Here is a 26,652-nt window from a genome sequence, read left to right on the forward strand (position 1 = left end):
CAAATCGTTTATTGCTTCTATCAGTCAAGAGCGAGAGCCGACCTCTTACAATGAAGCTATCACCAACCCTCAATGGCGTGATGCAATAAAGCTTGAGTTAGATGCTCTTGCTGCCAACGGCACATGGAGTCTGACATCTCTTCCGGCTGGCAAGAAACCCATAGGATGTCGATGGGTTTACAAGATCAAATGTCGCTCTGATGGCACAATAGAGAGACATAAGGCGCGCTTGGTTGCTCAAGGATTCACCCAAATGGAGGGCATCGACTACCACTAGACTTTCTCTCCCACAGCAAAAATTATTTCTGTTCACTGTCTTCTTGCCTTAGCTGCTGCCAGGGGCTGACCACTTCATCAGCTTGATGTCCACAATGCATTCCTCCACGGTGACCTGACTGAAGAAATTTACATGTCTCCACCACCAGGGCTTCGGAGACAGGGGGAGGAACATCTCGTCTGTCGTCTACACAAATCGCTCTATGGATTGAAGCAAGCCTCCCGCCAGTGGTTTTCAAAGTTTTCTTCTATCATCACTTCTGCTGGCTTTATACAATCACGAGCCGACTACTCCCTCTTCACCAAAAAGAAAGGCAAGTCCTTTACCATTCTCCTAATTTATGTCGATGACATTTTGATCACTGGAAATGATCCAAACAGTATTGCTGCCATCAAGAAGCATTTGCATAAAAATTTCAATCTTAAAGACCTTGGCGAGTTGAAATATTTTCTAGGAATAGAAATCTTTGCATCTAGGAATGGGATTTTTATGTCACAGAGAAAATACACATTAGAAATAATCAAAGATGCAGGTCTATTAAATGCTGCTCCAGTGGACACTCCTATGGAAAGAGGCTTAAAACTGTCAGATAAAGATGAATTGCTTAAAGATCCAGGCAGATATAGAAGATTGGTGGGCCGCCTGATATATTTGACAGTTTCAAGACCTGATATCACTTATTCTGTTCATGTCTTGAGTAGATTCATGCATCAACCTAGAAGACATCATATGGAGGCAGCCTTACGCGTTGTTCGATATCTAAAGGGTGTCCCAGGTCAAGGTCTATTCTTTTCTTCAAAAAATGATTTGAAATTACGGGCCTACTGTGATTCAGATTGGGGAGGTTGTCCTCTCACTAGACGGTCCACTACAGGGTATTATGTGTTCCTTGGGTCCTCACTAATTTCATGGAAATCAAAACGGCAGAAAACTGTATCATTATCTTCAGCCGAAGCGGAATACTGCGCAATGACAGGAGCTTACTGTGAGTTAACATGGCTTTGGTGCCTATTAGGAGACTTAGGCCTTATTCATTAAGAACCTGCTTCCTTATATTGTGACAACAAGGCCGCTCTCCATATAGCAGCAAACCCAGTCTTTCATGAACGCACAAGGCACATAGAAATGGACTGTCACTATATTCGAGACAAGATACAAGATGGTTCAATAATTACCAAGCATATTGGCTCAGCAAATCAATTGGCAGATTTGTTAACTAAACCTTTGGGAAAGGAAATATTTATACCTATGGTACGTAAGTTGGGCGTGTAAGATATCCACTCTCCAACTTGAGGGGGAGTGTTGGAAAGAAATATTGAAAATATATTTGATTCCAACTTAAGAAGGGTGTTTGTTGGAAAGAAATATTGAAATCAGATTTGGTTCCAACTTGAAGGAGAGTATTGAAAAGAAATATCAAAATCAGGAAAGAAATTTCAAAATCAGATTTTATTACTATTATTGATTTGATTAATCTGTTTGTTATTTACTTTCCTTGTATATAGCAACATTATCCTAATATGTTGGATAGACAAGCTTAATTATAGGAGAGATTGTTGTAATTTCCTCTTATTTATGTACTTGATTCATCTTAGTGAAACACACAATTCCCTCATTCTAATCTTTTTACATATTTTTTGACAGGAGAGTATTTTTGTCGTATAAATATCATATTTAGACAGAAGAAATTGGTCAATAGTTAGTACTATTAAATATAATAAAAATAATAATAGTTATATTTTTTATTAGAGAAGTTAGATACTTAAGTTGAAAGTAGATAAAATTTTGTATAACTGTGCCAAACCACAATGAGATAAAGCTTAATTTTTCCCTACAAATATTCAAGGGTCATGTAGTGATAATTATTTTGTAAAATGTTTGTAAGAAAAACTTCGAATTATTGGAAATCACGCGCATCTCACGTGCAAAAGGCCAATCTAGCGGGAAACACCCACATCACGCAACACACTCCCAGTCTTCCCGCCTTCGCACCACCTGCGGTTGGACGATTATCCACTCTTAGCCCCATTTCCGCAACCCTAGAGAGAGAGAGAGAGAGAGAGAGAGAAGAGATTCCAAGGGAAAGAAGAAACCCTAGAGATCCACCGGTGGAAGATGAAGGGAGGGACGGTTCAGATCAACTGGCACGACACCCAGCCGGTCCTAACCCTAGATTTCCATCCCCCCACTGGAATTCTCGCCACCGGTGGCAGTGATCACGACATCAAGGTACGGATCTCTAAGCCGTCTCGTTTCCCCCCCTTCTTTCGGCCTCTTAAAGATGCGATTTTGATCTGTTATTTTTATTTTGGAACGATGAAATGGGAGGTATGTGGTTTTCATTCACTATGTCGTGCATTTGTTGCTTTAGAATGTAAATATGCTGCAAGTGTGTGAAAGTTTCTAGTGTTGTGGTTGTAATCGAGACGGTAAGCATTAATCATTGCAGGGCAGTAAAACTTAAAATGAGTGGTCTGATATAGTTACTAACTTTCTACTTATTTAGTACTCATTTCGTCGCATGATGATCTATCTTGAATCTTGATTCTTTTTAAGGAGTAGAACCATATTGCTGTCGCTGCCTTTTTGTGCCGCTTCTGATAGTTGATCTAAGATATTATTTGCAAAATTCTGCAGCCTTGTAACAGTTCATGCCTCTCTTTTGAGTTCACTGATTCATGTGGATGAAAAAGAACAATTTATGGCTTAAGTACACTGGATAGTTACTTCAGAGATCTAATAAAGTGAGAAACACGGAGGAAAAGGCATCCGTGGCTGTCAACCAGCTTGGTATTGTGCTGACTGCTGATGAGTCACATGTCATTATGTCTACTTTAGTTATACATCACAGTGGAGCGTTTCTATTCCTTCTTTTGTTTCTGCTTATAGCCAAAGGGCAGCTTTTGAAAGAGTAATAGTCACGTGTGCTTTGTAAGGATGTTTTGACAGCATCAGCTATATGATAAACTTACAAACCTGTCTTCTGATAAGTTTGTCACAAATCATGCATGCGTGCGCTTGCACATATATGTGTGTGGGCGTGCACGCATCCATACGCGTGTTGATGTATATGCGCGCATCTGCACACCTGCTTTCTATTCATATGCACATGCCAGATTGAGAAATGAGAACTGGGATCATATCTTAGTATCATTCATTTAGTTAATGAAAGTCTACTTATTCTAGCTAAATTAGGTTAATCAATATCGTCATTTTTTTTATCTATTTTCTTGTAATGAACTAGTGGATTTATGTGATTTTCTTCTGCAGTTGTGGGCTATATTTGCAGATGAATCACAAAAGAAACTTCCGACAGCTTCCTATCAAAAAAGCCTTTCATACCATAGTTCTGCAGTGAATTCTCTCCGGTTCTGTCCATCTGGTGAGAAAACGTCATGTATGATCAGTTTTCTTAAAAAGATGATATTTATGGCTTCTTTGTTTTCCTTAGTACACTACTTAATGCCATTGACAAAACATAATATGGACTCAACATTGGAAAATCTTAATCAAATTATAAATCGTACATAGAGGTAGGGGTGAAAACGGATTGAATAATGCTCAACTTATATCCGGGTCTTTATTTTTGGTTTGGATATGGATACAAATATTGGACATATGGCAAAATTTAAAATCTCATTATGACTAAATGGATACAGATAGCTTTTAGATACATATCGAATCTTAAACAGATGCGGATAAAAAATACAGACCGGATACAGATAACATTTTATACGAATGCAGATACAAATCGAATATGGATCGGATTTTATATGAATACAGATACAGATCGGATACGAATCAGATTTTATACGAAGATAGATATAGATCGGATACGGATCAGATTTTTATACGAATACAGATACATATCAAAAATGGATCAGATCTTAATCGGATACGAATAAAACTTGAACTAAAAATATATCTTGAATACTTAAACAGTCAGTTATTATCAGTTCACAAATACCTGTTGCACCCAAACTCCAAAGGATGCCAAGAACAATTGCACCTTCATTCACATTAGCTTCAAGAAATTAAATTAAGACAAATTTCAAATGCAAAGTCTAGAGCTTTAACAGCTAGAGCTCCATTCTAGATACAAGTTCACATTAACTTCAACAAATTAAATTAACACAATTTCAAGTACAAAGTTTAGAGCTTTGACAATCTAGAGTTCCATTATACACACAAGTTCATATTAATTGTACTTGTTCACAATCTAGATCTTTAACACAAAGTCTAAATTAGAACAAGTTCAAATACCCATGGACAGTCTAGAGCTTTAATACAGTTTAAATTAGAACAAGTTCAAAAAACATCAACATCCATTTAACTTTGATTGAAAGGATGCAGTATTATACAATAATTTTAACTAGTGTATAATGACTCACTACCACATCCATTTAGAACAGTGCCACTGTTCTCGCCTTGTCTCATTTCAGAATGCAAACTCCTTGATTTATATATAGAAGGGCGCTATAAAAACTCAAAGCATCTTTCCTTATTCTAATAATCACAAGAGGAGACAGATCTATCAACATCTTAGGAAGAGAGTGACAGAGCATTCAGTGACGCACTTAGAAGTACATTTTTATGATGATTTATTCAACATAACCAACGGTCGGCATTCCTTAAGAAAATGTCTTACCGTTACAGGAATAATAACTTTGAGGCAAATTCACATTATATTTGGAGAACATATCAACTATAGTATTAGGAAGATAAACAATGGGCATTCCCAACAATACAAGAGCCTCACCAAGATCCTTCTTCTGTACTCATAAATAAATATCATGATCATGCGCAAACGGATAAGCTTTGGGATCCAAAGTTCAATTGCAAATGGAAACCCATTAAATAATTAATCCTTGAGTAGAAATGGTTAAACCATTTAAATAAATGTAATATAAATGGATTAACCACTTAAACAAACATAATATATATTGTGATCTAGGATGGTTAATCACTTTATTCTTTATTAATTGGCAAAGTAGAGGGGGTGGCAACTGCGGGTGACAAGGAAGAGGTCGGAGGCTATAAGGGAGGTGTGCCAAGGGATCTAAGATGGTTTATCACTATTCTTAATTAATTGGCAAAGCAGAGGGGATGGCAACCTGGAGGCAACAAGGAAGAGGTTGGAGGCTACAACGAAGGTGTCAGCACAAAGGTTGATGTCATGCTTCTAGATGTGGTAGCTGGTAGGTGTCAGAGGGGACAACACGAGAGAGAGAAAAGGGGGGAGGGGGCTCTTGAAGTTGAAGGTGAGTTTAAGGAGGAGAGGCAGACGCAATGCTTGGCGACGACGGAGAGGCGATGGTTGCGAAGGAGATAAAGAGGGTAAGGGCGCATCACTGTTTTTGGATTTTGACGATGGCTAGGGCTAGGATGATAGAGACTTGAGGTGAAGACGTTAATCAGGTAAGGGTATAAAATTGGGGTTAGGTTAAATGGTCATGTTTTAGGCTTTTAGCTGGTAGGGTATATAATATAATATATTATTTATAGATTATGTGGGTGAACGAATATTTGACCCTCGTATCCGTATCTAGAAAATCCTACCCGACACATATCTATATCTGAAAAATCCTACCTGACAATTATCTATATCCATCTCTTCGTTTTTTTTCAAAATTCCTACCCATATCCGGGTTGGGTAGGAATTTTTTATTGAATATGGTTTGATTCAGTTAAGGTAGTGGGTGGGTTGGAGTTAATCTGACCCATTTTAAATTTACATAAAGGGCATATGGTGTTGTATTTGTATGCATGCAGCGTAGCTAGTTGTAGAATCTTTAACAAGGTTTCTTTAATGGATTTGATCCATAATAGTGGTTGTCCAATGTCAATTAAAAAAATTGGAACATAGGAAGTAAAATAATAGTAATGTTATTGTCTATGACTCTGTGTGTTTCAGTGCCTAATTCTTCATCTTGTGGTAGTCCATTAAATTGTTAGATGACTTTTGTTTTCTCTTTGGCACTCAAGTGAGACTCTGGTTTTCCACCCGTTGTTGCAAAAGGTCTAGAAAATAATGTCTACTTGTTACTGCAGAGGAAATTATTCAGCATATGTCAAACCTACATTGGCAAAGTGTTAACATTTACCAAAACTTTTGTCAGAATGCAGGACGATATCAGAGATATGCTATCTTTAAATTGTTAAACATTCAAGACTTGTTCAGGGCCTGTTGAAAAGATTCAGGAGTTAGTGAATTCATTTATGTACTCCAAATAACAAGCTTGCAATATGAGTAACACCAACTCATCATCTACTGCAGTTCTATATAATGCATTTTAGATGCAGGGTCCTTGAATCATAAAGTTGACAGTTCTTTGTAGCATTTTGCATGATTGGCCTTGCTGCTTCAACACTATTTGATAAAAACTGATCTTCCATTTAATTTTTAAGATTGTTCATAACAATTCATTTATTCCGAATGAGTTTTGTTTTTTTGAAGAAAAGGGTATGAATTACCAGGGCCTCTCATGCCAATGCAAGGACTTTGCAACGCATCTTGGATCACTACATTAGGTTAACTAACCAAAAAGAAGAAAGAAAGATAGAAAAGGGCAAGGCCAAATTATGTCAACCATTAGCTGTTCCCTTTTTTTTCCCTTCAAACATTGATATTTTGTTGTATAAATTGCCTATTGTTTATCCCATTATTTAAATGCTTTGATTGAATAGTGTAATGGAGAACATTGGTCTATTGTCAATTCCTTGTAGATTTGCTAAGACAAATGACTTTGCCATCCTACTTTTGCAGGAGAACTGCTTGCATCCGGCGCCGATGGTATGTTTTTTTTGTGGATCCTATCTTCAACCCTTGATGTTTATTAGCTGTTCATCATCAAATGTTGATTGCTTTTGGCAAATAGGACCTTAGATGCTTCATTTTGCATAAGTAAGCTTCATGTAGCACAACCAAATGATGTTTATTAGCTGTTCATCATCAAATGTTGATTGCTTTTAGCAAATAGGACCTTAGATGCTTCATTTTGCATAAGGAAGCTTCATGTAGCACAACCAAATGGATGTCTGTATGCATTTCCATTTTGTAGGAGGTGAATTAGTACTCTGGAAACTACACTCAACAGATGATGGCCAGACTTGGAAAGTCCTCAAGACATTATTGTAGGATCCTCCACAGAAAATTTGTCATCAAAATTCAGTTTCTTCTCACAATCATATTTATGTAGCTTAGTTTGATTTCCTTTATCAGATTTCATCGGAAAGATGTTCTTGATCTCCAGTGGTCTGCAGATGGTGCATATTTGATCTCTGGTTCTGTTGATAACTCTTGCATAATATGGGATGTTAATAAAGGTATATATGATGGCAAATGACATCTATTTGTCAATTCAAATGCTGCAACACTCATGTGTTATTTCGTATGTGATGATGTTTTCAGGTTGTGTCCATCAAATATTAGATGCTCATCTGCATTATGTTCAGGGAGTTGCGTGGGATCCGCTGGGTCAGTATGTTGCTTCACTTAGCTCAGATAGGACATGCAGGGTATATGTAAATAAGCCACAAACCAAATCAAAGGGCTTAGAGAAAATTAACTTTGTTTGTCAACAAACGCTAACAAAGTCTGATCCTCAAAAGCTTGATGATTCAAAGGTCTGGATGGTATGTTATCAGTTGCAATGTTAGATACTATGTTCGGAGCATAACATTTCCTCCATTTTCAGCCTACACCACCTAAGACTCATCTGTTCCACGATGAGACTTTGCCATCCTTCTTTCGGAGATTATCATGGTCACCAGATGGATCATTCTTGCTAGTGCCATCAGGTATATGCTTACCTTATAGTATCAGCAGAAATATTACTTCAAGCTTGATGGTATTATATTCATATTCTTTCTGGTATGTTAAAAGGTCTAGCTTTTCTAATGTGTGCATCATCAATTAACTTTCTTTCAATGTTCTGAAAATTTTCTGGATAGTAAATTTAGAATGTCTGTCTGTCAAAATATAGTTTGAGATAGTCTCAATGTTTGTGATCGTGAGTTCTAAGCAAGTGTTCAGCCCAAGTATCCAATCACTCTCCTATAATGATTCTCGAGGCCAGGCTTCATCTAGTAGCTTTAATCTGATTCCTCAATTCACTTATTTTGTATCAACTCCCTAAATTCCCCAGTATCTTGTACTTCATTTATTCTGTACGACCACTGTTAGCTTGCTTGAGAACCTGTCTTTAGCATGTAATTATTTTCTATTTCGTGAGTTAACATACTTTGTCTCTCAGATATTTCATGTTATTTCTTGGCTTATAGGTTAAATCACTGTTGGTAATGTTAATTTGTAGTCTCCTTGTGTACTTGCTGGTATTGTCTTTCCCGAAATGCTTTGATATAATTCCTTTTAAGAACTTACAATGGAGGCATTCTTAGATGGGTAGACACAAGCAAGGGCAACATCTTTAAAATTTTATACTCTTTCATCTTCCAATTTTGCATGTTCTGTAGGAAAACAGTGAGTGCTACTTTTCACTTTTTCAGGTATATGCAAACATTTATCTGGGCCTGAAGTGTTTAACACTGCTTATATAATCTCAAGAAAAGATCTATCAAGGTAAAACATTCGATATCTTTTCTATGATCAGCTTCATCTTAGATTTAGTGAACAATTGAACATATCTGGATGTCTTGCTTTTTGATTTGTATTCTATCTTATTCCTTTTGAATGAAATGAAAAAGTTCTAAGAGGGCCTTGATTGATTGAGCATTCAGTTGTATACATATGTCACATGCTATCTCAAAGCCGACATTATCTGGTTCCTTCAATTTCAATTTTGGTAGACATTGAAGTGTTGGCTTTTATAGCACAAATTAGTTGACTGTATTTTACTCTGGGTGTCCCGCCGCATCTTTTAGGAACTTGCTGAAATCCAAAACAAAATATAAATGGTTTCTAGCTACACAAATTTGGGATACTTTTCTTAATTACGGGGTTTTTATTATGTAGGCCTGCCATACAACTTCCAGCTAACAAACCTATAGTGGCTGTACGATTCTGTCCTGTTCTTTTTTGTCTACGTGGTTTGAAGTCAGGTGACTTTGTATCTCTAGTTTATTATTTTCTCTGTAACAACTGTTCCTCATTCTGCAACCTGAACTCTGTATTCAACGATAGCAGCTGGCTTGTTTAAGCTTCCCTATAGAGTCATTTTTGCTGTGGCCACTTTGGACTCTCTCTACATCTATGATACTGAGAGTATGCCACCAATAGCAATATTTGCTGGACTCCATTATGCAGCTATTACTGATATTTCATGGTGAGTATCCAAATCTCTAGGATTCTTTGATTTCCACCACCTCAACCATCACACACACGCACACACAGAGAGAGAAAGTGCTTCATACTCACTACTGTTCGTGCTAGGTCTCCTGATGCTAAGCACCTTGCATTGTCCTCACGAGATGGGTACTGTACTGTTCTTGAGTTTGAGAATGATGAGTTAGGGCAGCTTTATTCCCTCTCAGGTATTGATTTTGTGTAACGATCGATCTATTACCTTTTGCTCCTTTTTTATTATTGAAATGTGGCCTATTAATGATCTAGTTGTTACAACCCTATTTTAAGTGAATTCTAGTCATTTTGCTTCTCTTTCAATTTGCCATGTTTCCTCTAATATGATTCCTTTTAAATTTGTGTAGAAACAAAGAAACCGGTAGGAGGAAATGCACATTCAGCACATTTGAATCCAGAAACTGTAACTATGGAAATTGATGATCAAGACGCTGGCAAACTTGAACGGAAAGCTAATTCAAAGCCCATCGAAGGTGAAGGTACGCAGAACTTATCAGCTTCGACCAAGAACTCTGATGTAAAAAAAACTACAAAAAAGAGAATAACACCCGTTGCCATCAACTAAGAACTAGGGGGAGAGGATGCTATAGTTGGATAGAAGCTTTTGCTTTCCCTTTTAAAGTATTTTAGGGCTAATTGTACTTGTCTCAATCCATAGGCATGTCAAAAGTTAGCGAAATTAAGATGAACAAAGAGCAATTCGCTTCTTGCTGCATCTGTATAGGGACCTTTCTTACCCTTATCTAATCTCTTAGACAAAACATCGATGAAACATTAGGAATGTTATTTATGTCCTTGGGCAAATTAACTTGCCAAGAGCCAGAGACATGGATACTTATAATGGAAGTTATTGAATACTTCATGTACATTTGCCAATTGTCATTTCCTTTGTTCATAATCATATTTTACGTTTCTGGTTTTCATATGTATTGCAGTTCTTTTCCACCGCCAGACTTAATAACTATTTAGGAACAGAAACACAATAAGCAAACATTTATATAGAGAAAGAGAATGAAGTGGACCTCGATATAATAGTTAAAAGATTAGTTTGAACAAGTCCAAGATTAAACTCCAACAAAGAAAAAAGCCCAAACAAAACAAAGAACACCCACCACTAATTAGCAACTGGTAACTACACCACCACCTCCTTATCAAACACCCAGCTAAACCTCACCCTCTTCTCCTCCACCTTGTTCGCCCTCTCCTCCGCCCTCTCCGTCACCTTCCTCATCCTGCCGGCCAACCCACAGACGAAATCCCTCGCCCTCCTCCCCTCCCCGCTGAGCCCGCCCTCCAAGCTCTCCAGCTTCCACCTCTTCACCAAGAACTCCACGATGTCCGCGTAGTCCTGCGCGGTGTACACCCCCAGCCGCTGGGCCACGGACGCAAAGTGGTCGAAGAGGCGCGGGTCGCGCCCGTCGTGCATGAGGTGGGCTGGCATGGTGATGCGCTTCCGCATCATGTCGGCGATCGCTAGGACGGCGCCGTCAGGGTCGATGGCGAGGAGCTGGTCGACGATGCGGGCGTAGGCGTTCTCGTGTCGCTTCTCGTCGGCGGCGATGGTGCCGCACACGCGGGCCAGGACGTCGTCGCCGCGCTGCTTCGCGAGGCGGGCGGTGTTGCCGTGGGAGACGAAGGTCGCGCGCTCTTGGAAGGACGTGTACACGAAGCCGAGGTACGGGTTGTTCTCCGTCCCCGGATCCTACAAAGCGATCAAGAAAATTAATTAATTGTAAAGCTAATGTGGTACTAGTGGCTAAATTACACAACATTCCACCCTGAATTAACATTCAATAGTCAGTATCATCACTCATTACAACTATATTAATGCAAGCAGCAAATAAACATACATACCATTCCGGACCCGATGAGATACTGCACCGTCTTCTCCACCATCCTCATATCGACTCTTCCGGACAAGTACATGTACTTCCCGAGCAAATCCCCATGCCTATTCTCCTCCGCAGTCCAAGTCCGAGTCCAAACCGCCCACGGGCTCGGACTCGCCCCCGTCTCGTCTCTAACCCCATCCAAAGTATTAATCATAGTCTGGTAAGTCGGCAACGCCTCCTCCGTGATCATGTCCCCCACGAGCACCACGAAGTACTCGTCCGGCAAATCCGCGGTCCGGGCTCTCAAATCCCGAATCTCCTCCTCGAATTCGTCGGTGGGCAACGCCGAGTTCGGCAGGAAGTCGGTGGGCTGCCAGCATTGCTCTACCGGCTTTAGCATCGGGAGCAGCTCACGCGACGCCCACCCCTCCAGCGACTTGAAGATTTCGGCCTTCTCTGGCGGCATTGAGTGGATAACTCGGCGCCGGTTTGGGGGCGCCACCGCAATGGCCGAGACCCGGCAACGGGACCTAGACATTGCCGGCATTGAGAGGAAGAGCGATTGGGCCTGCATAGCTGCTGCTGCTACTACTACTAAACGGTAAAACAAAATGCCTCTTGCTGTGCACAAGGTCGATAACCTTGCGCACTTAGATATATAGCCGGCGTGGTGATTAAAATGCCCCTAGGTGTCAATCAAACTCCTTGGGTTCGAGGACACTTGGAGGTTTTGGGGCGAGGGTATTTGTGCCATTTGGCATGCGAGGTGGGAAGGAGAGGGAGATCCGATATTATGTGGGCAAGCCAACCTTGAATTGGTTGTGCTTTGCAAAAAACCAGTGGGTGCAGTGGTTTTGTTGGAGGATTCCTGTGGGTGTGCTCAGGTTATATTGGGAAGGGTGAGAATATCATCGTTAACGTCATAATTACGGGATTTGGAGGTGGGGTTTTCGCTAATGTTAGTTATTAGGGGGGGTAATCCTCTTGGGCTCCGCCGCTGGATTTCTCCGGTGGCGTATCACACTGTCACGTGAGGGGGGAGGTTAGTATTGACCGAGGGGCAAACTAACTTTTGAGGACTTTATTTTAATAGGACTTTAATAGGGCCTGACACGAAACCGGAGATATTTCTGTTGGATCCCATCCAATCTGGATTTGACATCTGGGTTTACTGACAGGTGCATTCTTCTAGATTTTGGTCAAGATGTTGTACTAAGGACTAGGAAATAGGAATGGTACTTAAACTTTACCCACCGTTGTCTAATTTGTTGGAACAAAATTGATATTAAGTTAGACAAACTTATGAGCACTTTATTTCGTGAAGTAGTTGGTGATCCAGTGTAATTCTTTTTCCTTTTCTTCTACCCATAGATTGCTTAGTGTTACTGTTAGTTGAGTCAATATATAAAGCAAATGTGATGGTGAGGAGGAGGCAGGAGGAAATGTCGAGAAAACGTGTGCAGATGTATAGCCGCTCATTAGGCCTTGGGCCCAGTTGTCTAATTAGGAGTTTAAAACGTGCTACTCCATCTTGTTTGAATTTAGAGAGAGAGAGAGAGAGATTAGACGAAGACAAGCACCGGTATGAACTTCATGGAAATAATGTCTTCTAGTCATTTAGGCTAGACTTATCACACAAGATAAATGCAGTTTACTTGTCAAAAATTTATTAGGCTTATTATTATTATTTGGATAAGTGTCGGTCGTTGCTCATTCAAATCAATCACACTAATAAATCATCAATTGAATCATGACTTCCTTATGGTAGAGAATGTACCTATCAACTTTATTAAATTTTATTTATTAATATGACCAAAAATTGTAAGATATGGTGTTATAGAAATCTAAGTCTATAAACTCCAATACTGAAAAATTAGGATAATTTATTAAAAACAATTTGGTTTTTTTTTTCTCATTATCGTTCACACTCTTCTTAAGGATATTTATTATTTTGCCCTCGTATTTTACTTTCAGTTATGTCAAAACACTACATAAGAATACTTCATATTTCCTATAAGGTTAAAAGTAGAATTATAGGGGGTGTTTTGGTAAATTCCCCAATGAATTAATTGGCACAGCAAATGAACAACTCATAATGAGCATATTCTTATTCTTATTCGTATTGGAAAATAGAAATAATGAATCGAATAGATGACAGATCACAAAGCATAAACAAAAACATTCAAAATAATGTCAAATAACGGATGTCATGCATGCACACGTAGACATACATACGTACGAACTTATGGGTTCAAATAGTCAACCCTCATAGTTCATCACAACAACACAAACACACAGCAGTGGAATCCAAGGTTCGAAGCCAGCTCAAAAACTTAGTCGTGATTCACCCAATTAGTAGCAGAACGCATTCGAGACGCTTCCCCGACCAACTCCTTCTTCATCACTTCCTGCACTTTGATGTCTTCGTCCACGGATAGACCTAATAGCTTTTGCCCATGAGAGCCTGGAACTATAGTCTCGTGGACGCGAATGTGGTCTTCTACGTTCACCAACTCATCCTCTTTGATCAGCTTCTTCTGCTTCTTCTTCTTGAGGAAGCAAAAGATGGCAGCTGCGAGGAAGGCGAGGAGGAGCAGTCCGCCGAGCGTGGCGAAGACTACGATGATGGCCGTGTGGTCCGGGCTTGGCGGGGCAGGCGATGGAGGTGTAATTGCGGGCGTGGGGGGGCGAAATGGCGTCGGTGGCGGCGGCGGTGCTCTAATGGGCGGCGGAGGTGGCGGTGCCCTTCTAGGTGGAGGAGATGGTGGTGGCGGTGGCGGTGCTTTTCTCGGCGGTGGTGGTGGAGGTGCTCTTCTCGGCGGTGGCGGTGGCGGTGCTCTTGTCGGCGGTGGAGGCGGTGCTCTAATTGGCGGCGGTGGCGGTGCCATCCTTCGGGGAGGTGGCGGTGCCCTAATCGGTGGGGAGGGTGTAGGCGGTGGTGGCGGGGTCTTTTGCGGTGGAGGGGGGGCCCTCATCGGCAATGTGGGTGGCGGCGGAGGGCGGCGAAATGGGAAAGGAGGTGGAGAAGACATTGGAGGAAGGAAGCCAGACATTGTTAGTGTTTGAAGAGGATTAATTGGATGGAGAATTGGATGAAGAGCATGGAATGGGGTGTGAGGTGGTATTTGTAAGGAGGAAAGTGATGATTAGGTTTGAGTACTGGTGACTTGGCTCCCATGCTAAGGCTTTGGAGAGGGATGCTTACGAACGATACATTGCTTAGAATGAGGAGGACTGTTGTGATATGTCCCTGTGGACAGCTTGGAGGACAGAACTCACTGTTGAAGTTTGCATGATCTTCAATTTGGAAGTTCTAATCTTTTACCAAGTACTCTAAACTCCAATGAGTGGAAGCTTTAATCTTCAAGGTGAGATCGACATTTTCTCCACCATTTCCGTTTCTTTTTCTCTCTCTCTCCTCTTCTTTTATTTTCGGGAAACACAGTGTGTTACTTGTCCTTAATAAAAGTATGGAAAATGTATCAAAACATTTTATTTTTATTATCATTTACACTCTATCATGTGAATGTTTATTATTAACCTCTGCGTTTTGATTGTAATGTCTAAAAAATTATATGGATTAATTTTACTCTAACAATGATTAACGGATTATAGAATATTGTATTATTTCAAAAAATAAAAATAAAAATATCTAAAATATCCTTCAGTTTGGCTTTTAAATGTAGTTCTATGTAATTTTTATGTTAAACTAAAAAGAATTATTCATGGGTATCATGGTTATTTGTAATATATAATTATCTTAAAACTAACAACATAATATTTTTAGGTACTTTAGGCAACATGCTGGGGGAGTCAAATAATAAATATCAAGTTTATATTGTGTAAATGACAAATATATATATTGAACAATGTATGTTTTTATTATATATCTATCGTCTAAAGTTTAATCAGTATTATTTAGATGCTTCAAAAGACTTATATAAATTTTTATAATTTTGTCTCTAATAAAATTTTTCAGATTCGATCTTTAATTTAATCAAATATGATGAATAAAATAAAAGTTGCACTACAAGAATATGAGAGGGTTGATTACTAAAGTTAAAAGTACACCATGAATTTATAAAAATTAAGTGAAACCACGAGGAGCTAAGGTATAATTAACCATAGTTATTTTAAGGATAATTATATTTAACCATATAAATTAACTTAATTGTACTTAAACCACATAAACTATCAACCTTTTTTATTTGTTGGAGTGGGCTAATTAAGACATTTACTTAGAAAGAGTTTGATTAATATGGGTAAGGTTAGAAAATATTTAAATGTATTTTAGTAATTTAACCAGTCGCTTTACACAAATTATATCCTATAGCTAACTTTAGTTAGTCAAAGCAACAGTAAATATTATATGAAAATTATACGGAAAAAAAGTGTTCCAGTTGCAGAATCCTTAAAAATAGGATGATATTAAAAAATGATGAAAGAATAGGGTGTTTTTAGAAAATCTACCCTTGTAAAAAGTCCCGACCAACAATGACAAGAGCACCATTATATAAAACTCAAAGCCTGACATAATTAATATATGGGCCAATAATGAGCCCAAACTCAAATAGAGAAATGAATTTAATTAGTTCAAAAACTACCTGTGAAGTAGAGAGATTCACATATCCGATCAAATCACCAAATCAAATCAAGCATATTCTTGTTCTTATTCATCTTGGTAATAATGAATGGAGTAGACGACAAGTCAAAGCGAATAAATAGAATACATTTAAAACAATGACAAATAATGCATGCACACGTAGACATACGTACGTACGAATAGTCAACCCTCATAGTTCATCACAACAACACAAACACACCGCAGTGGAATTCAAGGTTCGAAGCCAGCTAAAGAACTTAGCTGCGATTCGCCCCATTAATAGCAGAACGCATTCGAGACGATTCCCCAACCAAATCCTTCTTCTTGATCACCTCCTGCACTTTGATGTCTTCGTCCACGGATAGTCCTACTAGCTTTTGCCCGTGAGGGCCTGGAACTATGGTCTCGTGGACGCGAATGTGGTCTTCTACGTTCACCAGCTCATCCTCTTTGACCAGCTTCTTTTGCTTCTTCTTCTTGAGGAAGCAAAAGATGGCGGCTGCGAGGAAGGCGAGGAGGAGCAGTCCGCCGAGCGTGGCGAAGACTACGATGATGGCCGTGTGGTCCGGGCTTGGCGGGGGAGGCGATGGAGGTGTAATTGCCGGCGGAGGGGGGCGAAATGGCCTCGGTGGCGGCGGCGCCATCCTTTGCGGAGGCGGCGGTGCTCTAACTGGCGGCGGAGGTGGTGCCCTTTTCGGCGGTGGCGGTGGCGGTGCCGTTCTAGGTGGAGGTGGTGGTGGTGCTCTTCTCGGCGACGGTGGTGGCGGTGCTCTTCTCGGCGGTGGAGGCGGTGCTCTAATTGGCGGCGGTGGCGGTGCCATCCTTCGGGGAGGTGGCGGTGCCCTAATCGGTGGGGAGGGTGTAGGCGGTGGTGGCGGGGTCTTTCGTGGTGGAGGGGGAGCCCTAATCGGCAATGAGGGTGGCGGCGGAGGGCGGCGAAATGGAAAAGGAGGTGGAGAAGACGTTGGAGGAAGGCGGCCAGACATTGTTTGTGTTGAAGAGGATTAATTTGATGGAGAATTGGATGTAGAGCATGGAATGGGGTGTGAGGTGGTATTTGTAAGGAAGGAAAAGATGATTAGGTTTGAGTATTGATGACTTCGCTCCCATGCTAAGGCTTTGGAGAGGGATGCTTACAAACATTACATTGCTTAGAGTGAGGACTGTTGTGCTATGTGCATGTCAGTGGACAGCTTGGAGTGGGAGGAGAGAACTAACTGTTGAAGTTTGCATCATCTTTAAGTTGGAAGTTTCATATAGATATTAAAAGTAGGCTTAGATAATTGAGTTAACTCTCTTTAAAGAAACAATTGAGGACCCAAACATTGTCTTCAGTATTATATATATTATTAACACTGTCCATCTGAGGCCACCACTGTCATGCTTCCATGTTGGTTTGTTGCCATATATATATGCCGTCGCGTAGTTTTTACTCATATTGCCACTGCTTCCTACCACGCCAAGCTCTCTTTTAATTAATTCCCTTTGGCTTATTGGGTACGTGGGCCCGACGCATTTATACATATGAGTATATAAAAAATATATAACATTGCCTTGTTTAGATGTGTTTTGTCATTAATTAGTCAGCTAATTTGGTCCGTTTGGGTAATCAAGTTCTTAAATAATGTTCGAGTTTATTTAGATCGAGTACGACCGAGAATACAAACCCTAAAAGCTTGGGTCATGCTCAAATTGAACAAATTTATTATATTTAGAAAGGCTAAATCTTGATTGACCATGAGTTTATACTTTACAAATTAGATAAAATGGTTAACCTTCTTCGACATATAGATTAGACAAGTACGTTAACCCACCAAGAATTATGGCTATCAAAATAATCGAGCCGGCTCGAATTTAGCTTGATCAAGTCCCGCTCAAAAGTGAGCCGATTCAAACTTGATCTATAGGATAGGCTCGAAATTATTATTGAGCCAAGCTTAATCATGAGTCAACTCAATCAAGCTCATTTAGAATCTCTCTCAAATATGGGGTTAAATATTTGATAGAGTCTGTTCAATTAATAGTTAGAATCCCTCTCAATCAAACTTAATGATGAGTCAGCTCAATCAAGCTCAAAATTAACATTTCATTATAAGACTTGGATCATAATAGAGATTGTAGGTTAGAATCCCTCTTAAGTATTGGGGTAAATATTTGATAGATTCTTCACTACAGCATAACATGCTTATGTTTTAGGTCTGTTGTGACCTAAGATGGTTGACTCGGTTTTCAAAATATTTATGTTTCAGGTCTTTTTTTTCTTATGTTTTAATATGACATCTCGAGTTAACTAAACCTAATCATTTTCAAATGAAAATGTATCATTAAAAGAATATTCTACTAAGATACTACAAGTAATTTCTTAAATACCTAAATTACTCTTTTGTTGAGGTAAGGTAGGCAGAGTAAATCTAGGGTGAGGTTTTTCAAATGGTGGGGTGGGCCAGGTGAGATATTGGCTTAGAAAGGGTTTAGTTAATGTGGGTAAAGATAGAATTTTGAAGAGTGTTTTTATAATTTAATTAGTAGGTTTCATAAATCATATACCATAGTTAATTATAGCTTGTCAAAGCAACAGTAAGGTGTTATATGAAAATCAAAGGAAAAAAGAAACAGTAGGGTTCTTGTTATAAAATCCTCAATAAAAAAATAATGAAAATATAGGGTATTATTTGAAAAATTCCCTATATAAAAAGAAAGCAACATGTCTTGGACTGGGCACTAATTGGACCAACAATGATCAGAACACCATTATATAAAACTCAAAGCCTGATATCATTCATATTTGGGCCAAGAATGAGCCCAGAATCCAATAGGGAAGTGATTTAATTAGTTCAGTAACTACCTGTGAAGTAGGGAGATTCATATGTCCAATCAAATTTACAAATCAAATCGAGCATATTCTTGTTCTTATTCATCATGGTAATAATGAATGGACTATATGCATGACAAACCACTATGTACTTAGTCTTAGTCATCTTGTAGTTTAAACCAATGATAAATAATGCATGACATATTGACATGCATGCACACGTAGACATACGTACGTACGGACAGCTCAAATAGTCAACCCTCATAGTTCATCACAACAACACAAACACACAGCAGTGGAATCCAAGGTTCGAAGCCAACTCAAAAACTTAGTCGTGATTCGTCCAATTAGTAGCAGAACGCATTCGAGACGCTTCCCCGACCAACTCTTCCTTCTTCATCACTCCCTGCACTTTGATGTCTTCGTCCACGGATAGACCTACTAACTTTTCCCCATGAGGGCCTGGAATTATAGTCTCGTGGATGCGAACCTGGTCTTCGACGCTCACCAGCTCATCCTCTTTAATCAGCTTCTTCTGCTTCTGCTTCTTCTTCTTGAGGAAGCAAAAGATGGCGGCTGCGAGGAAGGCGAGGAGGAGCAGTCCACCGAGCGTGGCGAAGACTACGATGATGGCCGTGTGGTCCGGGCTTGGCGGGGGAGGAGATGGAGGTGTAATTGCCGGCGGAGGGGGGCGAAATGGCATCGGTGGCGGCGGTGCTCTAACTGGCGGCGGAGGTGGTGCCCTTTTAGGCGATGGCGGTGGCGGTGCCCTTCTAGGTGGAGGTGGTGGTGGTGGTGCCCTTCTCGGCGGTGGTGGTGGAGGTGCTCTTGTGGGCGGCGGTGGTGGCGGTGCTCTTCTCGGCGGTGGAGGTGGTGCTCTAATCGGCGGCGGTGGCGGTGCCATCCTTCGGGGAGGTGGCGGTGCCCTAATCGGTGGGGATGGTGTAGGCGGTGGTGGCGGGGTCTTTTGCGGTGGAGGGGGAGCCCTAATCGGCAATGTGGGTGGCGGCGGAGGGCGGCGAAATGGGAAAGGAGGTGGAGAAGACATTGGAGGACGGAAGCCAGACATTGTTTGTGTTGAAGAGGATTAATTGGATGGAGAATTGGATGAAGAGCATGGAATGGGGTGTGAGATGGTATTTATACGGAGAGAAAAGATTATTAGGTTTGAGTACCGGTGACTTGGCTCCCATGCTAAGGCTTTGGAAGAGGGATGCTTACAAACAAAACATTGCTTAGAATCATGACTGTATGACTGTTGTGATATGTGCTAGTGGACAGCTTGGAGGACAGAACTCGCTATTGAAGTTTGCATGATCTTCAATTTGGAAGTTTTAGGCTAGTTTGGTTCATGCATATAAAGTCTTTTAAGAATAATTTTATGTATACCTTTTAAATATAAATTAAGTATATCTATAATTTTATTTATATTTTATTAATTAATTATAATACATAATGATTACTTTGAATGAGTTTATATAAAAATTTATATTTAATTATTAATAATGAATAAACATATTAATTATACTACTATAATCCCATTTTATTTTGTGAATAATTTGTCACGTAACTTAACTTATATAAGATTTGACTAAACTATACATAAATAAATATTTAGTTATAAAATATATTTAAAAGAGTCATAATTTATAAATAAATATCTAATATGAATGAACCAAACGCCACATTAATCTTTAACCAACTACTTTTGATGAGGGGAAAGCTCTAATCTTGACGGTGGGTTCCACATTTTCTCCACCATTTTCGGTTTTTTTGTCTCTCTCTCTCTCTCCCCTTCTTTTATTTTTGGGAAACAGAGTTTGTAATTTGTCCTTAATAAAACTTTCGAAAATGTATCGAAACATTTTCACTTTTGATTTTATTATTAACCTCTGCAAAATACTATGGATTAATTTTACTCTAACAATGATTAATTGATTAGAGAATATTTTTTTATTATTAAAAATATATTTAAAGTATCCCTCAATTGACTTTTATATATAGTTCTATGTTATTACTATCTTAATCTAAAGAAACTTATTCATGAGTATTACATAGTCATCTTTTATCTAGGGGAGTCAAATGATACAATGTAAGTGATAAATATATTAAACATATGCATTCTTTTGCCATAATTTTGCCATCTAAAACATTAAAAAACTTATAAAAAATTTTACAATTTTAATTCTAATAAGGATCTTTAATTCAATCTTTAGTTTAGTTAAATATGATAAAAAAAATAACAGTTCCACTTTAATCAATATTGCATGAGAGTTAAATGCTGAAGTTAAATATACGTGATAGTCCTGTAAAATTGAGCCAATCGACGGGGAGCCAAAATATAATTAACCAAAGTTATTTTTAGGGACAATTGCACTTCAACAAAATAAACTATCACCTTTTTTCTAATACCTTCAACCTCTCTGCCTTGAACTTTTTGTTTGAAAGACATAGATCCCTTGGACTATTGAGAAGTTCTTAATTCCTAATGTTGTAGATGAAAAAACTGAAAATTTCAAAATCCCCTTTGAAAAGAAAAAAATATTTGGATAAATTAAAATTTCTTCTTAAGTTTTTTCCACTCTAAAATATAAGGGTAAATTTCTCAAAGACAAAGAACTTATGTGATTTGTACGTGATAATTTATTAATAAAAAATATAACAAAAATCTAATAAAAGAGGATTTAAAATATTTTTAATAGTTTAGAGAGTCTATATATCTACAAAAAGAATAGTGATAATTTATGGGTTTAAATATAACTAACTCTATTTAGTAGGATTATCTTTTGGTAAGTGAGATAATGTGCTACTCCATCTCATTTAATTTGAGAGAGAGAGAGAGAGAGAGAGAAAAAGAGAGAAGAAGTAAATGAAGTCAAGCATTGTCATGGAGCTTAATGCTCAAATATAATCATCTCTCATTAGTCAAGTTTTATAACACAAGCTATAATACTTTACTAGGCTGACATGTCAGGTTTTACTGGCTTGTAACGGAGATTGTATCGGGGTTAATATTTAGTATATTTTTCTCTAGAGTATAACATGTGTATGATTTTGATCAATTGTGATATGATTCAAAAGTGGGTTGGCCTATTTTGAATTTAATTAATTTTTAATTAACACATCATATTTAAGGATTTTGTATTTCGATATTTTTTTTAATTTATATGATATTCTAAATTAATTAAATCTAGCCATTTTCAAATAAAATAATATCATTCAAAACATTAGGATACTACAAATGATTCTTAAAATACCTCAATTACCCTTTGTGAGGTAAGGTAGAGATATAAAATTCGAGAGAGATTTTTCATTTGTTGGGGCGGGCTAGGGTAATGACATTGACTTATAAAGAGTTTAGTTAATTTGGGTAAGGGTAGAAATGTTTTATTAGTATCTTAATAATTTAATAAGTAGAGTTATAATTAACTGTAGTTAGTCCAAACAACAGTAGAATGTTATATACAAATTATAATAAAAATAGTGTTACTGATACAAAATCCTCAAATATAGAGAAATGAATTAATTAGTTGAGCAACTACCTGTGAAGTAGGGAGATTCGTATGTCCAATGAAATCCAGCTTATTCTTGTTCTTATTCATCTTGGTAATAATGAATGGAGTATACGCCAAGTCAAAAGCGCAGAAATAGAATACATTTAAAACAATGACAAATAATGCCTGCCATGCATGCAGACGTAGGCAGACATACGTAATACTACCGGTTCAAATAGTCAACCCTTATTGTTCATCACAACAACACAAATAACATGCAGCAGTAGAATCCAATGGTCCAAGCCAGCTCAACAACTTAGTTGCGATTCGCCCAATTAGTAGCAGAACGCATTCGAGACGCTTCCCCGACCAACTCCTTCGTCTTCATCACTTCCTGCACTTTGATGTCTTCGTCCACGGATAGACCTACTAGCTTTTGCCCATGGGGGCCTGGAACTATAGTCTCGTGGACGCGAATGCGGTCTTCTACGTTCACCAGCTCATCCTCTTTGATCAGCTTCTTCTGCTTCTTCTTCTTGAGGAAGCAAAATATGGCAGCTGCGAGTAAGGCGAGGAGGAGCAGTCCGCCGAGCGTGGCGAAGACTACGATTATGGCCGTGTGGTCCGGGCTTGGCGGGGGAGGCGATGGAGGTGTAATTGCGGGCGTAGGGGGGCGGAATGGCGTCGGTGGCGGCGGTGCTCTAATGGGCGGCGGAGGTGGTGCCCTTCGAGGTGGAGGTGGTGGTGGTGGTGCCCTTCTCGGCGGTGGTGGTGGAGGTGCTCTTGTCGGCGGTGGTGGTGGCGGTACTCTTGTCGGCGGTGGTGGTGGCGGCACTCTTGTCGGCGGTGGAGGTGGTGCTCTAATTGGCGGCGGTGGCGGTGCCATCCTTTGGGGAGGTGGCGGTGCCCTAGTCGGTGGGGAGGGTGTAGGCGGTGGTGGCGGGGTCTTTCCCGGTGGAGGGGGAGCCCTAATCGGCAATGTGGGTGGCGGCGGAGGGCGGCGAAATGGGAAAGGAGGTGGAGAAGACATTGGAGGACGGAAGCCAGACATTGTTAGTGTTTGAAGAGGATTAATTGGATGGAGACTTGGATGAAGAGTATGGAATGGGGTGTGTGGTGGTACTTGTAAGGAGGGAAATGATGATTAGGTTTGAGTGCTGATGACTTGGCTCCCATGCTAAGGCTTTGGAGAGGGATGCTTACAAACATTACATTGCTTTGAACGAGGATTGTTGTGATACGTACATGTCAGTGGACAGCTTGGAGTTTGGATGAGAGAACTCACTGTTTAAGGTTGCATCATCTTTAAGTTAGAAGTTCTAATCTTATACAAAGTGCTTTGATGAGTGGAATCTTTAATCTTCCATTTTCTCTTTCCCCTCTTGTATTCTTCTCAGGTAACAGTGTGCGTTATTTGTTCTTAATAAAAGTTTAAAAAATGTATAAAAGTATATTCTGCCTTTTAATTTTATTATCATTTATATATTATCATATGAATATTTACCATTCGATGACTCTTTTTTGCTTTTAATATGTCAAAAAAATACATTGAATAAATTTTGCCCTACAAATCATTAATGAAATAGAGAATATTTTATTATTTTTAAAAATAAAAATAAGAATACTTAAAAACCTCTAATTTGATTTTTAGATCTAGTTGACCTAAAATATTTTTACTCGTGTGTATTATGATTATTTTGTAACTCATCAATATCGTAACCGATACTTAACAAAACTAATGACAAGGAATTATATTTTGTTGATAGTTTAGATAAAAATACATGAGTTAAATAATAAATATAAATATAGTACCGTGTAAATGATTATATATATATTTGCTATTCTTATATTCTTATTGAGAAAAAAGGATAAAAGTATCATTGGCATCACTTAGAAAATGTGTATAAGGAAAAAGATATCTGAAGTTTTTGTTCAAATAAGTAGATAAGCAATAAACTTGAACAAATTTCAAGTTGGAAACTATCAAATTTCCTATTCTCCTGTTATGCTTCCTAAACTTTGATTTCCTTTTCTTTTTCTCGTTCTCCCAAAATATTTACTTCTAAAATGTATGGAAAAACTAACGAAAGGTGCGTTCCAGTTCATGTTGATTAGTTTGGAGAAATTTGATACTTTCTCTTGATTTAAATCAAACTTGCAGGCAATTCCTTTACTATGAAGAATATTTTTAATGAGACTTTCAAAATCTATAAATTAATAATCTACATTTCTAGGATATTTGATATTTTATCATTTTCTTATTGAGTTGATTAATATTTTTACTTATTGTCATTATCAATATTGACTTTCTAATCTTATTTTACCATTATAATATGTAGCCCGAGTTCATGTGTCGAACTTGGATTTGTAGTACTAGTAGGATATCATACATATTTAATTTGGATTCGTGTTGACATTGCCATGTAATTTTGTCATGTACTGATGTCATATTTTAAAATTTTTCTTAATGGAATATCGTACTCCAATTTTGTAGATTTTTAGTTCTGAATTATGAGCATATTATTTCTTCTCCAAATGTATGCAGATTTATATTAGTTTATGTATTTTTCTCATGATTATGATGTCCTAAATATGTGGCAAATACTATAGGTCGGTGAGATTGATGATGATTAGGATGTCTTACTGACTTACAATACAAGTAAATACAGTAATTAAAATAGAAAACTAATAAGTATTAGTAAAGTTAAAAGTATAATAATGACAAGAACAAGGTAATTTATTAACTATATAAGCTACAAACTTATCACATATGTCATCCTACTTATTATTTAAAGAGACGCTACAAATAATCTAAAACATTAATTTTCCTACTTTAGAGAAGATAATAGGTGTATGTAAGCTAGCCATGTCTATAGGTTGAAATTAATCCCAGTACATATGACATCCTAGTTAATATTATAGGCAACATTAATCAACTTCAACTTAATGAATCACATATATTATATATACACTGTCCATCCGAGGTCACCATTGTCATGCATACATATCGTACTTCCGTGGTGCATATGCTAATTATATTCTTATTTTTGTATGCATACTAATGAAGGTTAATATACAGTTAAATTTTGATCCATTTAACAATAAATAGCATATATCTAAACACAAAATTAAAAATAGAGTACAGACTTATTAAGAACATTTAATTGATGACATAATCTGATAGCTTGAGACACGGGCGATAAGCCTATAACACAAGCACAAAAGACATAAGATTAATCTGCAGCTCCATCGCTATCCAGACCAACATCATAAACATAAAAATTGAAATAGCTTGGGGACTTTAAGATCTCCTATTCCTGGTTTAAAGCCAAAGGATTAGTGGCAATTCAAAGTGATGGGCCCAATGAATGGACAAGATACCAAAACCTTGTTTACTTTGGTGGTGTGTCAATCCAACAACCCTCCTACCAATGCAATCTAAATCAAATGTGGGCATTGTACCAAGTAACAAACCAAAATTCTCTGATCTCACCAACCTTTCTTGTGCCTATGCATATGCTTGCTCACCCATTAGAGGGACATAGAAAAGGGGAGATATTTAAAGCTCCTAATTGTCTATCTTGTACTGAACAAATATTGCATGTCTCCCTCCACCAATGGCAACAACAAGGAGCAACCATTGGCCCATTGGTGGGCATGATCGGATTTAACCTGATTTGAGATCTCAGATCTCACAGTGTGTCATAGTTGTATCAAGTTCATGAAACCTCATACATACAACATCGACTCTTCACATTTTTATTTTTAAAATATTTATATATAATACAATGTCTTTTTTAGCCAAAATATAAAGTACACCTTATATTTTCATTACACATCGAGCAATATAATTTAGTAAATATATAAAAAAAATATTATATTATTAAATTTATTAGTTAAACTTAATTAAATCTCTGGATTAAATTAGCTATACTAAAAGAATTATAAAAATGCTCTCAACCAAGTCATATTAAGAATATTTTTATTATTTTATAGACAATAGTATTTTAATTATTTTAAAAATAAAATATTACCATGTTATTAGTTCAAATATAATCCAAAATATTTTTTATACATATTTAATAAATTATAAAAATTGATTTATAAATAGTGAAAATAATACTCATTTAAAGTAGAGCGTTATAGTAGGTAAATATCCCTTTATTTTTTTTTATGTAGCATGTGACGTCCACATGCCGCGGTCACATGCTCATAAGTGGATGTTGACTAAATTTCTCACCAAGAGAGTACTTCCTATTGAATTGAGATTAGGTGATCATCCAATTTAACCATACCTGGATAAAAACTGAGTGCA

At 38.1% G+C, this 26,652-nt stretch overlaps 4 protein-coding genes across 5 annotated transcripts; 1 reads left to right on the forward strand and 3 right to left on the reverse strand.

Annotated features, from left to right (window-relative positions):
- Positions 1-2,264: 2,264 nt before the first annotated feature.
- LOC140768772 (chromatin assembly factor 1 subunit FAS2 homolog) lies at positions 2,265-10,458 on the forward strand. 2 transcript variants are annotated; one of them, XM_073109171.1, is made up of 12 exons: positions 2,265-2,506; positions 3,548-3,659; positions 7,044-7,070; positions 7,339-7,411; positions 7,500-7,603; positions 7,689-7,903; positions 7,975-8,077; positions 8,786-8,858; positions 9,252-9,337; positions 9,420-9,561; positions 9,669-9,769; positions 9,944-10,458. In XM_073109171.1, exons 1-12 carry the CDS (start codon positions 2,393-2,395, stop codon positions 10,159-10,161), a joined length of 1,368 nt encoding a protein of 455 aa, XP_072965272.1. In that variant the 5' UTR covers positions 2,265-2,392; the 3' UTR covers positions 10,162-10,458. The 2 variants fall into 2 exon arrangements, with proteins under 2 accessions (XP_072965272.1, XP_072965273.1); XM_073109172.1 differs by having other exon boundaries at positions 9,423-9,561.
- A 167-nt stretch (positions 10,459-10,625) lies between these two features.
- LOC140768773 (stearoyl-[acyl-carrier-protein] 9-desaturase 1, chloroplastic-like) lies at positions 10,626-12,075 on the reverse strand. The gene is made up of 2 exons (XM_073109174.1): positions 11,451-12,075; positions 10,626-11,298 (listed from the first exon to the last, which is right to left on the reverse strand). The coding sequence occupies exons 1-2, from the start codon at positions 12,000-12,002 to the stop codon at positions 10,729-10,731; spliced, it is 1,122 nt and encodes a 373-aa protein (XP_072965275.1). The 5' UTR covers positions 12,003-12,075; the 3' UTR covers positions 10,626-10,728.
- A 3,994-nt stretch (positions 12,076-16,069) lies between these two features.
- LOC140769000 (uncharacterized) lies at positions 16,070-17,037 on the reverse strand. The gene has a single exon (XM_073109504.1). It carries the CDS (start codon positions 17,015-17,017, stop codon positions 16,289-16,291), a length of 729 nt encoding a protein of 242 aa, XP_072965605.1. The 5' UTR covers positions 17,018-17,037; the 3' UTR covers positions 16,070-16,288.
- A 1,907-nt stretch (positions 17,038-18,944) lies between these two features.
- LOC140769047 (uncharacterized) lies at positions 18,945-19,930 on the reverse strand. The gene has a single exon (XM_073109582.1). It carries the CDS (start codon positions 19,910-19,912, stop codon positions 19,172-19,174), a length of 741 nt encoding a protein of 246 aa, XP_072965683.1. The 5' UTR covers positions 19,913-19,930; the 3' UTR covers positions 18,945-19,171.
- Between the last annotated feature and the right edge of the window lie 6,722 nt (positions 19,931-26,652).

The sequence above is a fragment of the Typha angustifolia genome, chromosome 10 (assembly GCF_048772165.1).
Source record: "Typha angustifolia cultivar Huaian chromosome 10, ASM4877216v1, whole genome shotgun sequence".
NCBI lineage: Eukaryota > Viridiplantae > Streptophyta > Magnoliopsida > Poales > Typhaceae > Typha > Typha angustifolia.